General features: G+C 44.8%; 1 protein-coding gene across 1 annotated transcript in view; it reads right to left on the reverse strand.

Annotated features, from left to right (window-relative positions):
- The window catches only part of SLC35F2 (solute carrier family 35 member F2), a 73,827-nt gene extending 59,586 nt beyond the window's left edge, over window positions 1-14,241 (reverse strand). The window contains exon 1 of the mRNA XM_029602458.1: window positions 14,139-14,241. Within this exon, the coding sequence (XP_029458318.1) occupies window positions 14,139-14,239 (101 nt within the window). The 5' untranslated portion in view covers window positions 14,240-14,241. The remainder of the gene's footprint in view (window positions 1-14,138) is intronic.
- Between the last annotated feature and the right edge of the window lie 446 nt (window positions 14,242-14,687).

Here is a 14,687-nt window from a genome sequence, read left to right on the forward strand (position 1 = left end):
GTGCTCACTGCCCTAGTTAATTTAACACTTGCCCTGTCTCCCCCCCGTTTAACACATTTGTAACCCTTACCCGGGGTGTTTAATCACAAGGGCACTGAATCACATTTATAAGGTCTGGGGCTGCTCCGGCTAGCTCAGTCCTTCCCCCGCTTGACTCTTTCTCCCTGGGAGCGGGATTCTTTCTAGGGGGGGGGGGGGGTCGGACTTTCGTCTATGGCCCAGACAGTGAGAAAGAACTTTAGCGTGACCCTTGTGTGTTCCCTAGCTGTGGCATCCCCAGGAGGAAGAAGCTGCAAAGAACAGTTGATAAATAATAATTTACTGATTAGTTTAGGGCAAAATAAAGTCCATAATTTAGAAGTCTGAGATTACATCTGACTGATGGTACAGGAAAGTCTTTTGAGGAGGTAGGTGTCTTTTATTACAGACATCTGGGTGATTTTAAATGTGCATACTTTCCCAGAGGCCATAAGGGATTCCTATAGAAGGGATCCCAATTGCATTACAAAAATCCTATCTTTAGACCTCTTCTTCCCCTTAGACACGCAGCCTGTCCTAGTTCTTTGATATGCAGAGAGCCGGGTGGGGTCTCCTCCTCCTGCTCTTTCTTCCTTTGACTCAGTTGTTCCTTTTCCTTAGCTGTGACTTCTGGGATTTTTCTTGTGGAAAAATCATGGGATCAGGCTATATCTCACCACTGCCATCCCAGTGGGGAAGGGGATCCAAAAACCTCCCCCCTTCACTCAAAGTCCAAATCGTATTTTCAAAAGTCAAAATGGATATCTTCTCTGCCCTCACTGTCTCTGGCAGCAGGATCCATCACTGGTGCTTGCCTACCTGGTGAGTAGAGTAGGCTCAAATTTTTGGTCCCCTGAAGGGAGCACCTTAGCCCCAAAGAGGTCTCAGGCTTAAAATCTCTCTCTCTGTAAAATAGAAGGACTCTCCCGCCGGAAGTGCACTGGGCAGTGACACTTCTAAAAGAAATTTCTTACTGGGAGGCCTCACCAGAGTGTGGAAAAAATAAATCTTGCTCTCTTTGTCTTCTCTCAAACTGGCTGGGCTAAATAGCACTGAGTCATCCAATCAGAAGCTCCAGGTGGAAGGGACTGAAGGGTATGGATGCCTTCCTAAGTGTGTTGTAAATCTGCTGCTCGAGTTAGCAATCTGTTGTGGGTTAGACTGCAGAGTTAGCAACCTGTTAGAAATCTGATGCTTGATGAGAGGAGCAGTCAGATAGGTGGAGCAATCTGTAGAGAACGCTCTGTGTAGGGGGCTCCTGGAGAGGGAGGAGTAGTGTCTCAGATATCGTCTTGCTAAAGGAGTAGGAATCTATAATGAATCTGATATAGTTGTGGGTGGATCCCTGGGCCGATGGCAGATGACTACGCCCTCGGGAGGATACCCAGAAAGGGGGACCAGTGGCTAGGCTGGACTATGGATACAGACACACATTAGTTCTTTTATTAAACAGGTTATTAGAAACCACCAGAGGTGGCAGTAGTGAGCTGATATGCCCAGCAGGGCTGTAGTCCCTCAGGTACTGGAACAACGATCCAGGATGGCTGAACTGTTGAGAAACTGTAGACAGTGAGTAGGCAGAGTTCATGAACAGAACTAGATGACAAACTCACGTAAGGTCTCAAGTAAGCTCAGGAGCTGGAAAGGATTAGGCCCTTGAGGAGCGAGTACCTGAGTTCCAGGGAAAGCTCTGAGAGAGCGATGGTAACTCACAATTGTTTGTAGCAGTGATAGCTTCCAGGCAGTAGAGAATCTTCAGAGTGTCCAGGAACATGGGCCCTCGAGGAGCGAGTACCGGTTCCTATCTGTAATCTGAAAATAAAGAAAAGAACCAGGCCTCCGAGGAGTGGGTACTTCTGGTAAGTCTGAAGAGGCAGAGTAGCTTGGATAGCTGAAGCGAGTATGTAGCCATATGCTTATCCCCCTTGCTAACTCGTGGGCCGATTCAGTAAAGTCCGCGGGAGAGCGGACGAACGCCCACGCTCCCGGCGCGCACCTGTGCGTGCGATTCTGTATTTAAATTAGGTGGTGCAGTAGAAACGGGCAAAAGGAGGTGCTAGGGATACTAGCGCGTACCTAGCACCTCCTTTTGACCCGGAGCGGCAGCTGTCAGCGGGTTTGACAGCCGACGCTCAATTTAGCCAGCGTCGGTTCTCGAGCCCGCTGACAGCCACGGGCTCGGAAACCGGATGCCGGCAAAATTGAGCGTCCGGTTTTTGGCCCGACAGCCGTCGGCCCATTTTAAGTCGGAGGTCCCGAAGAGTAAAAAAAAAAGAAAAAAATTTTTTAAATGGGCCGACGGCTGTCAGACCAAAAACCGGACGCTCAATTTTGCCGGCATCCAGTTTCCGAGCCCGTGGCTGTCAGCGGGCTCGAGAACCGACGCTGGCTAAATTGAGCGTCGGCTGTCAAACCCGCTGACAGCCGCTGCTCCGGGTCAAAAGGAGGCGCTAGGGATGCGCTAGTGTCCCTAGCACCTCCTTTTGCCCGTTTCTACTGTACCACCTACTTAATATCCACCATGATATTAAGTCGGAGGGTGCACAGAAAAGCAGTTTTTACTGCTTTTCTGTGCACTTTCCTGGTGCCGGCAGAAACTAGCGCCTACCTTTGGGTAGGCACTAATTTCTTAGAGTAAAATGTGCGGCTTGGCAGCACATTTTACTTTCTGTATCACGCAGGCATACCTAATAGGGTCATCAACATGCATTTGCATGTTGAGGGCGCTATTAGGTGCCGCAGGATGGACGTGCGTTTTCCGCCCCTTACTGAATAAGGGGTAAGGGAAAACGCGCGTCCAAGGGCAGGTTAACAGTGCGCTCCGTTGGAGCGCACTGTACTGTATCGGCTTGTCAGTTTGTTAGCATTTTCAAAGACCTTTAAATATTGGAAGCAGATGAGGTCATCTCAGGGGGACGCCCCTGAGGTTCATGCCCTTGCTGGTACAAGAGTCAGGACGCGTGCGCGCCCTAGGCATCAGGACAAGATGGTGGAGTTGCAGTGTCGAGCCGGTCCGGGTATGCCGGAGGGAGGCGGCATGGAAACGCCACGGCAGCCAGCTGTCCATCAGACCCGGAGGGAGTCGCCACAGAAGTAAAGAGGGCGGAGTGAGGGCGTCGAGCAGCGATGGTCGCAACAAAGTGTATTATAAGGACAGGGATAGTGGCATCTAGTGGCCAGACCGGGAGGGTCTGCCATGCATTCATAATTTCTCATCCCTCTGTCATCTCAGTCCCACCTCATGCAATCCCCTCTCATCCAGCACACACATGGAGGCAGAGTGCTAAAACTTTTTTTTTTTTTTTAGTGACTTCACTAGAATATAAGTGATAATTAGAACACATTCAAACAGTTGACTGTTGTCAAAGCTAAAATTAACAAAAAGGGGAAGTGAGAGAGAAGTGCCACTGCTTATTAACTGCTTCTGCCCCCTTCGATGGTGGCTTTGATCTGAAGTTTCAATTGCACAGGGCCAAGTAGCTCCTGCAAGAGTAAAAGGCACTACTTCAGATGCAAGGCAGTAGCCTCTGGTAAGCAGCATTGCTGTCTGACTTCTCCTGCCAGATGGATGGGAGCGTGCCAAGGGGCATGGGGGGGGGGAGGGTCACTAGAAGATGGTGCTGGATGGCAACATAAAGCCACAGTGGTCACCTTAAATTGACCTCCTTAACAATGGTGCCGAGGCCCAGGTGAACTCACTTTCACGCCATCACCTAGATAGGATTTTGGACAGTGCTGGGGAGGAGCCACTGTCGTGGTACATGTGGGCACCAACAACATAGGAAAATGTGGGAGGGAGGTTCTGGAAGCCAAATGTAGGCTCTTAGGTAGAAAGCTTAAATCCAGAACCTCCAGGGTAGCATTCTCTGAAATGCTCTCTGTTCCACACACAGGTCACCAGAGGCAGGCAGAGCTCCAGCATCTCAATGTGTGGATGAGACGATGGTGCAAGGAAGAGGGATTCAGTTTTGTTAGGAACTGGGGAACCTTTTGGGGAAGGGGGAGTCTCTTCCAAAGGGATGGGCTCCACCTTAACCAGGGTGGAACCAGACTGCTGGCGCTAACCTTTAAAAAGGAGGTACAGCAGCTTTTAAACTAGAACAAAGAGGAAAGCCGACAGTCGCTCAGCAGCTCATAGTTCGGAGAGAGATATCTTCAAAGGATACTAATGATGCATTAGAATTAGGGCATCCCGACAGTGAGGTTCCAATAATAAGAAAAGTAGTCCAAGTGCCTGTAACTAAAAACTCACCTGAGCTAAAAGAAATTTCTAATTTATCTCTATCAATTAAGAAGCAGAATGAAAATACAAACAAAAAACAAACTTTGAAATGTTTGTATGCTAATGCTAGGAGTCTAAGAAGTAAGATGGGAGAATTAGAATGTATAGCAGTGAATGATGACATAGACTTAATTAGCATCTCAGAGACATAGTGGAAGGAGGACAACCAATGGGACAGTGCTAAACCGGGGTACAAATTATATCGCAATGACAGAGAGGAGCACCTGCAAGGTGGTGTGGCGCTTTATGTCCAGGATGGCATAGAGTCCAACAGGATAAACATCCTTCATGAGAATAAATGCACAATTGAATCTTTATGGGTAGAAATCCCTTGTGTGTTGGGGAAAACTATAGTGATAGGAGTATACTACCGTCCACCTGGTCAAGATGGTGAGACGGACAGTGAAATGCTAAGAGAAATTAGGGAAGCTAACCAAATTGGTAGTGCAGTAATAATGGGAGATTTCAATTACTCCAATATTGACTGGGTAAATGTATTGGTGGGACATGCTAAAGATATAAAGTTCCTGGATGGAATAAATTACATTTTTATGGAGCAATTGGTTCAGGAACCGACAAGAGAGGGAGCAATTTTAGATCTAATCCTCAGTGGAGCACAGGATTTGGTGAGAGAAGTAAGAGTGGTGGGGCCGCTTGGCAATAGTGATCATAATATGATCAAATTTGAATTAATGACTGGAAGGGGGACAGTGGGCAAATCCACGGCTCTCGTGCTAAACTTTCAAAGGGGAAATTTTGATAAAATGAGAAAAATTGTTAGGAAAAGACTGAAAGGAGCAGCTACAAAGGTAAAAAGTGTGCAAGAGGCATGGTCATTTTTTAAAAATACATTCAGTCCAGATGTATTACAGGCATGGTTAAAAGGGGAGATGAAAGAAGCTATTTTAGCCAAAAGATCTTTTCATTCAAAATTGGAAGAAGGATCCAACAGATGAAAATAGGATAATACATTTAACTTTCCAACGCTTAAGCAAGACATTGATAAGATAGGCTAAGAGAAAATTTGAAAAGAAGTTGGCCGTAGAGGCAAAAACTCACAGTAAAAACTTTTAAAAATATAATCGAAGCAGAAATACTGTGAGGGAGTCAGTTGGACCGCTGGATGATCAAGGGGTTAAAGGGGCACTTAGAGAAGATAAGGCCATCGCGGAAAGATTAAATGATTTCTTTGCTTTGGTGCTTACTGAAGAGGATGTTGGGGAAGTACCCGTACCGGAGAAGGTTTTCATGGGTAATGATTCCGATGGACTGAACCAAATCACGGTGAACCTAGAAGATGTGGTAGGCCTGATTGACAAACTGAAGAGTAGTAAATCAGACTCCAGAGGTCTGAAGGAACTGAAAAATGAAATTTCAGACCTATTAGTAAAAATTTCTAACCTATCATTAAAATCATCCATTGTACCTGAAGACTGGAGAGTAGCTAATGTAACCCCAATATTTAAAAAGGGCTCCAGGGGCGATCCAGGAAACTACAGACCATTTAGCCTGACTTCAGTGCCAGGAAAAATTGTGGAAAGTGTTCTAAGCATCAAAATCACGGAACATATAGAAAGACATGGTTTAATGGAACAAAGTCAGTATGGCTTTACCCAAGGCAAGTCTTGCCTCACAAATCTGCTTCACTTTTTTGAAGGAGTTAATAAACAAGTGGATAAAGGTGAACCGGTAGATGTAATGTAGTTGGATTTTCAGAAGGCGTTTGACAAAATTCCTCATGAGAGGCTTCTAGGAAAAGTACAAAATCATGGGATAGGTGGCGATGTCCTTTCTTGGATTACAAACTGGCTAAAAGACAGGAAACAGAGAGTAGGATTAAATGGACAATTTTCTCAGTGGAAGGGAGTGGACAGTGGAGTGCTTCAGGGATCTGTATTGGGACCCTTACTTTTCAATATATTTCTAAATGATCTGGAAAGAAATATGACAAGTGAGGTAATCAAATTTGCAGATGATACAAAATTGTTCAGAGTAGTTAAATCACAAGCAGATTGTGATAAATTGCAGGAAGACCTTGTGAGACTGGAAAATTGGGCATCCAAATGGCAGATGAAATTTAATGTTAGTTAATGAGTTATCTGTCCTCTCTTCTTTCCTCCTCCCCAGTTCCATTCCCTTGTTTTATTGTAACTTTTAAGCTCCTCTTTGTTAAGGTTATGTTATAATACTTCGTTCTCTGTAAACCGATACGATATGATCTTTTTTCATGAATGTCGGTATATAAAAGTGTCAAATAAATAAATAAATAAATAAATAATGTGGATAAGTGGAAGTTGATGCATATAGGGAAAAATAACCCATGCTATAGTTACACAATGTTAGGTTCCATATTAGGGGCTACCACCCAAGAACGAGATCTAGGCGTCATAGTGGATAACACATTGAAAACGTCGGTTCAGTGTGCTGCGGCAGTCAAAAAAGCAAACAGAATGTTGGGAATTATTAGAAAGGGAATGGTGAATAAAACAGAAAATGTAATAATGCCTCTGTATCGCTCCATGGTGAGTCCGCACCTTGAATACCGAGTACAATTCTGGTCGCCGCATCTCAAAAAAGATATAGTTGCGATGGAGAAGGTACAGAGAAGGGTGACCAAAATGATAAGGGGAATGGAACAGCTCCCCTATGAGGGAAGACTAAAGAGGTTAGGACTTTTCAGCTTGGAGAAGAGACGGCTGAGGGGGGATATGATAGAGGTGTTTAAAATCATGAGAGGTCTAGAACGGGTAGATGTGAATAAGTTATTTACTCTTTCAGATAATAGAAAGACTAGGGGGCACTCCATGAAGTTAGCATGTGGCAAATTTAAAACTAAGCTGAGAACGTTTTTTTTCACTCAACGCACAATTAAACTCTGGAATTTGTTGCCAGAGGATGTGGTTAAAGCAGTTAGTGTAGCTGTGTTTAAAAAAGGATTGGATAAGTTCTTGGAGAAGTCCATTACCTGCTATTAATTTAAGTTGACTTAGAAAATAGCCACTGCTATTACTAGCAACGGTAACATAGAATAGATTTAGTTTTTGGGTACTTGCCAGGTTCTTATGGCCTGGATTGGCCACTGTTGAAAACAGGATGCTGGGCTTGAAGGACCCTTGGTCTGACCCAGTATGGCATGTTCTTATGTTCTTACGGGCTGCATCACCATAGACACAGCAAACATATTTTTATTTCTTCAGTTTCTATACTATGTGCCCCTTTTGTTATAGCTCTGGCACTCTTTGAGGTTACAGACTGTGGCTTTTACACGTCACATGAATGGATTTCTGAGGGTAGTGGTAAAACAGATATACCTGCACTTATTCCTTGGAGAGAAAGCTAGCCAGGAATGAACACAAATTTAGGGTGATCTTAATGCTGTGGGTCAGTGCTTTCCTAAACGATTTTCTGTCCAGATCTTATTTAGTATTTGATTACATTTCCTAGATCCCTTTGATTTTCTCTGCCCCATCAAAATTAGCAGCCAACTTTTGAAAAACAATTGGGGGTGCTGAACCCAACCCAAATTACAGCTCGCCTAGGAAAAAAAAACAGAACACATTGGGTTGTAAGTATAACTGACCAGCCTTTTTATAAATATCCAGAGAGGAGCAGGTAATGTGGACACGGGGAAGACTCATGGTGCCAAAAAATAAGTAAGGAAATATTCAGAATTCCACCAATTATTCTTCTCCCCCACCTCAGCTCATTCCCACCAAGTTCCTCGATCCTGCTTCGTTTTCCCCAACAGCTCATCCCTACCACAATCTCTTCCCCCACCAATCTCTCTCTCAGCCCTCCCCTTTTTGATCATTCTATTAACCTCTTCTTCCTCCTATCCCCACCTTTTCCATTTTTCCCACTCCCCTCTTACTTCTCCTGCTCGGGCATACTTTGAATTTTATATTTTGGAGACAGGGTTTAATACTCCTCTTCCAGCTCCACTCCCTACATCCCTTTAGTCTGCTCTGCTCTCCATTTTCCACTGACCTGGCCTTCTCGGTCCCCCTCCCCCTTTCTCTTCCCATAACTCCCCACTCCTCCTCACGCCTCCTCAGCCGATCCGTGAGCAGGTTCTCTCTCACCCCTTCTTATCCTGCTGCCTTCATCTGCAGGGTTGGCTCAGCCATCCCTTCATTGATTCCCACCCCTCATCAGCATGTTAGGATTCCCTACATTGGCAGGCTCCACTCACCGTTTGATCTGTGAGTCCCCCTCCTCCACAGGCTTGGATCACTTCCCTGCTCTGCACTCCCTGAGCTCAGGCACTGTTTTCTGGAACTGCTCCTGCTTTCCCACATCCTGTATCACTTCTTATGGCATTCATAAATTCCAGGCCATATCCAGTCCCATACTTATAGAGTCTACATAAGACACTCCACCTGCATGTCCTGAGCAGCTCAGCAGCCAGTATCTCCCCAGCTCTAGGGCCATAGCTACATGTGGTTCTTCCTTCCATCAATTTGAAAACCCCAGAGATAACTACTGTCTCCTATGGGATATAATAGAGGAATATTTTATTTATTTTTATTGTGGTGGATTCCCTGGTCAGCCACTAGATGGCCTGAGGTCCCTGGCCTTTAGGGACTATAACAGCTTAGTGGGACTACGATTCCCTTACAATCCCTCCCAATCTGGATGGCTGTGATTGGTTGTCTCAGGTTATTTAGTGGTGCTAAGAGTAGGATTAGTGTGGCAGTCTGCAGGGTCAAAGTGCGTTATCGCAGGCATTAGGGCCCTAACGCCTGCAATAATGCCATAATGGCATGTGTTATTTATCGCATTGCGAGATGCAAACGCAAATTTTGAAAATGTATTCAAAGGGGAGGAGTTTGGGCAGGGTTTATGAAAATGAGGGGCATTAATGCAGCATGCAATAACATAACACATGTTATCGCACACTTTTAATGCCGAAAATAACTACAATTTTTTTTCACGCTTTGGCCATGGAGAGGGGAATAGAGAGAGAGTAGAGAGAGGAGAGGGAGAGAGAGATAGACTCTAGGTTGACATATTTAATTGTTATCTATCTAAACCACTATAGGAGGGTCATCTAGTAACTCAAGGTGAAGTTTTGGTGGTGGACTAGGATTTGGGGTCAGTTTTACATGCACAGTCAGATGTATGAATAGCACAGGGGGGTGCAGTCCTCAGCAAAGAGGAGTGGAGATTGCCGAATATCCACTTCTCTTTGGTGCTGCCGTTTGCAGCTCCACTTGGCTCTCGCCCCCTAATGGTCGGAGCCCTAGGCCCAGGCCTAGTGGTTCTGCTGGGAAGTAAGGCTGCAGGAGCCAGGGTTTTTTCATCAGACCTGTCCACCCAGAAGGTCATTTCAGAATAAAAGAAGCAAGGAGAACAGGAACAGGATCTTCACCTCAAGGGACCAGGACACAAGCTGGATTCGAGAGACGGAGATATTGGACTAAGGTAGGATTTTTAAAGGTAACTATGGGGATCCCATCACCCACAGGATTTCCCTAAACTACTGGGACAGTTTATATACTGAGTGAAGAAGTACTAAACTCCATCCCTGGGAACTGAGAGACAGGACACATACCCAGACAATGGGAAAACACCTGTAAGTAACAACTATAATCTCAACATTTTGGAGTGATTGGACATTGAGTTAAATTTGAGAAAATCAGCAAACTTTATTTTGAACTCCTAGCACAGTATCCAGCCTGTTTGTCCCAACATCTCACAAGTGTGAGATCAGAAAGTAATAAACATACTTGGAAAATTGCACACTACTGCCTGGGCCAAGAAAGACAATCTTCAAATCCCATAGAAAGAACCCACCCCTTGAGAACTGAAGAGAAGGGAAAAAAATGATTGCGGAGTGAACATCCAAACTCCAGACACAGGGTTACATAAAATGGCACCCAACATGGGACTCAAGGGTGGTGGATAAGTGCATTTCAACGAGAAATGTGATATTTTATGAACATATAGTTTACAAGTGATGAGAAGGGGGAAAAAACGCGAAAACTTACAAAACAGCGATTATTCCCATGTTCGAGGATCAGCGGGATACGCACCAAAGAAGAGGGAACGTACGACGTGCAAGTCTGACATCACCAGGAGAGCAAGTGGCATGCATCCAATGGAACACTATAAAAACAGCAGAAAGACCCTTCTCGCCAAAGGTCCCAGTTAGTCCCACATGGAGGCTGGCCATGGTGAGGCCTTCTCATTTGGAGAGAGCCTGGATGTAGTGGTGGAGGCCATTTTTTAAGATCCTGCAAGCAGCAGAGTGGGTGGTGATGCTAGAAGATTATCATTGGCGGAACAAGTTGGCGGAACAGAGCCAAGGAGTAGCTGAATTTACTATGCCCTTATCCGTAATTGGACGAGCCAGGAGACCTGAAATGCTGGCAGCACCAGAGGCCATGCAGCCATCATCACCTGTATGGATTCCACTCGGCCAGTTACCTGCAGCAAGTGCTCCTCACCTGGGACAAGGCTGATGGGTGTCACCAGACAACAGATCTGACAGCTAAGTGTTCTCAGGCCATTCTAGGCCTCTACAAATGCTGAGACAACAAGACCTTAGGGAGTGGTGTATGGCAATCACCCCGACCCAAGCAATAGATTTTTATACTATGATCACATCAAAGGTGAACCTAGTGGTCCATGGACCAAAGACCTTCAGAGAGATGTTCTGGATAGCCATAGAGCTATCATTGCTGGCATCCACCTTTGAGTGGAGCACCTTGTCCCCCCCGGAGAGCAAAATACTTTCTCTGTGGACAATAATCTGTCAGGGGCAACAGACTGCATGGCTGGAGAAGATTTGCTAGACCAGCCACTACCCCTCAAGGTGAAGGATCAATTCTGGGTAACCCCCCAGTCATTTGGGGCAAGACAAGTCTTTATAAACTGGCACAACGACAGTGGTTCAAGTGGAGGAAATTCCAAAGGATTTTTGGACTCCAATTTTCTTACAGATCAGTCTACATAATAAATTATGTAGAAGAGAACAGAGAATCCTGGCTGGTAGAGCATGCCAACTGTACCATAGTCAAGGACTCCATTAACCCTGAAGGAGTGAGGAAGCATCCCAAGTATAGAAGGGCCCTGGACAGAAAAGTCGCAGACATGAAGTTAGGATGCACCATACACAAGCATGCCATCATTCTATCATCTGTGAGATGGAGAGCAGAGGCCTCATTCAATTAATTGCCTCTTGCCTAATGGGATTACAGTCAGAAAGCCAAACCTGTCAAGAAAGATGGAGGCGAAACAGAGGACTTGATTGCCCTGTGACGTGGAGGTGAAAAGAGAACCATGCCTGAGTAATCAGAAGGGACTCTGTTGTGAATCTCTCTAAATGTTCACTGTTGTGCTGTTATGTGTATCTGTGCTTGGTCAGACATTCTACAGCCAGCCACCAGGCTGCAGAGAGAGGCGGGAGCAGTATCAGAAGAGACCCATCACTTCTTGCCTATCTCTCCTGCAGCTCATTGACCAGACATTCCCCAGCCAGCCAATAGGCTACAGGGGAGGTGGCAGCTGTAGCAAGGAGAGAGAGAGGTATTTCTTTATTGCCCTTCCCCATAGGCTCTGCAGCATGGAGCTCTCAGCTCTCAACTAAAGGAGTGCAGGAGACCATATTCAGGGACGCAAGCACCCACAGAGCTGGCGCCTATGCCATCAGATGCTGTAAGAATTTGCCAGTCACATGGTAATGCATTGAAAACAGCCACAGACCTGTTCTGCATTCATTATTGGGGCTTTTTCTGATTCCTTCATTTTACCTCGTCTCCTACCTACAGGTAACAAGCACTATTATCAAGAATATCAGAAAATGCTGACTTGACCTCCTTCTCATTCACCTAGTTCTTTTTATCTTCTTTCACCTGTATCTCCCCCTATGGTAGATGGGACACCTTTGACTATGCAAAATTAGGTTGCAATGGAGATGCTTGCAAGGCAAAGCAACTTTTTTTTTTGGTGGGGGGAGGCAATGAAATTAAACCAAATTGTAGGAGCGAAACTACCTTTAAATCGGCAAGTACTCAGTGCTCTTTTCTTTAATTTATGTGTTGTTAAATTATCAAAGAAAATGCGACCTTAGTTGTAAAAGAAGTTCTTGTTTTTTGGGAAAAAGGATGAAATCCCTCAAAACGAACTGATCATTGCATTGAAAACGTTATATCACTACATAAAGAATGGCAAGATTTACAGAAGTGGTTGGGTAGAGACTCAGATGTGGAAGCAAAAAAACAAATGAAATTCCTGGATAAATTAGATGTATTCGATGTTGCACAAGAGAATGCGTTAAACATCATTAAGAACGAAGAGGATAAGCAGTTTTTATTATTGCAATGCAAGAAAGGACGACCAGGTTCCATGGCTGGCATTGATTGCAAATTTTTGCTCACTATCTTGGCTAATTTTTATTTCATGTAAATAACTGTATGAAGAAAATAGTTATAAATACAATTATCTTTCGATTATGCTTGACTTATTTTCCCAAACAATGTCTGAAAATGAAATACAAAAGTTTTAAATAAGAAATACTAATTTTCGGTGAAATTTGAAACTTTATGGCCTTTGGGGGTCACCTTAAAATAGTTCAATTGAACTGAAATTTGGCAAGGAGCACTTTCTTATATTGGAGCAAGATTAGGGGTTGGGAGTAAAGAATTGCAAAAGTTGAAAAATAAGGGCCACCCTAATATTTACTGTGAGTATCCTGAATACCTGACATTTAGGCTGATACAGTACAGTGCGCTCCGGTATTTGGACGTGCGTTTTCGACGCGCTAGCTTTACCCCTTATTCAATAAGGGGTAAAGCTATTACTCCTTATTCAATAAGGGGTAATAGCGCGTCAAAAACGCATGTCCAACCCTCCCCGAGACTAAGGGGTAGATTTTATAAACTTACACACGTGCGAACAAAAATCCGGGGTCGGCGCGTGCAAGGGGGTGCACATTTGTGCACCCCCTTGCACGCGCCGAGCCCTACGCCCCCTTTGCGAAGCCCCGGGACTTGCGCGCGCCGCCGAGCCTATGCAAAAAGGGCTCGGCGTGTGCAAGGGGCTTTTTTAAGGGTTTCGCGCATAACTTATGCGTGTAACCCTTTTAAAATCCAGCCCTAATAGTGCCCGCAACATGCAAATGCATGTTGATGGCCCTATTAGTCATTCCTGCATGATACAGTAAGTAAAATGTGCAGCCAAGCCGCACATTTTACTTTAAGAAATTAGCGTCTACCCAAAGGTAGGCGTTAATTTCTGCCGGCGCCAGGGAAGTGCACAGAAAAGCAGTTTTTACTGCTTTTCTGTGCACCCTCCGACTTAATATCATGGCGATATTAAGTCGGAGGTCCCAAAAGTTAAAAAAAAAATAAAAAATAAAAAATTTAAAAGCAGCCTGCGGCTCGCGGGTTGAAAACCGGACGCTCAATTTTGCCGGCGTCCGGTTTCCAAATCTGTGGCTGTCAGCGGGCTCGAGAACAGACGCCGGCAAAATTGAGCATTGGCTGTCAAACCCGCTGACAGCCACCGCTCCTCTTGAAAAAGAGGCGCTAGGGATGCGCTAGTGTCTCTAGCACCTCTTTTTATCGCGGGCCCTAATTTAAATATTTTAGTTTACTGAATCGCGCGCACAGGACACTGGCCTGGGCGCTCGCCCGCTCTCCCGCGAACTTTACTGTATCGGCCCGTAAATGTAGGGTCCCCAAATAGGCTTGGGAAACCCTGCATGGTCTAATATATAACAAATAGTGCTTATAGTTATAAGCACTCATTGACTAAATAAATCTTGATCTGTTCCTTTTAGAAAGAAATACCATTTTATTTAAAAAAAAAAAAAAAAAGCTTCATTTGTACTTACCGAGAACACATTTTTTCTCTTATATTCACCAGCATATCTGCAATGTTCCTGTTACCCAGAGTAGGAGGTGGGGAGGACCCAGTTGGATCAACTGCTTCCATTATTTAAGCAGAACAAAAGCAACTGAATTCTCGACTCCAGGCAAGAAGATCAGAAGGTTAAACCAGGACTGTTCAAAGTACTAGAGGCTGCACTTCACTGCTGGAACCTTTCACAACTGTCTATTGCATATGACACAGCTAAATCATTAACAATTAACACCAGGCTAGTCAAGACAGGTAATAAATTAGAGATAGTTTGCTATTCAAGGTTCACTGTAAATACAGAGAATAGAAACATGCTCTGATTTTACAGTGAAAGTCAAATCACCCAGATTGGTAGCTGGAACAATTTCTGGCAGAAAGCTATTTGCTGGCTAGTGAATAAAACATGAGCTACATTTCCAGGCTCTGTGGGGAGACAGGGTGCTACCTCCCTACAAGTCTACCTTTGGGTTGTGAATTATTGTGAGAGCGAAATTCCCACACATACTATTGTTCTCCTGGAGGT

This window comes from Rhinatrema bivittatum, chromosome 5, assembly GCF_901001135.1.
Source record: "Rhinatrema bivittatum chromosome 5, aRhiBiv1.1, whole genome shotgun sequence".
NCBI lineage: Eukaryota > Metazoa > Chordata > Amphibia > Gymnophiona > Rhinatrematidae > Rhinatrema > Rhinatrema bivittatum.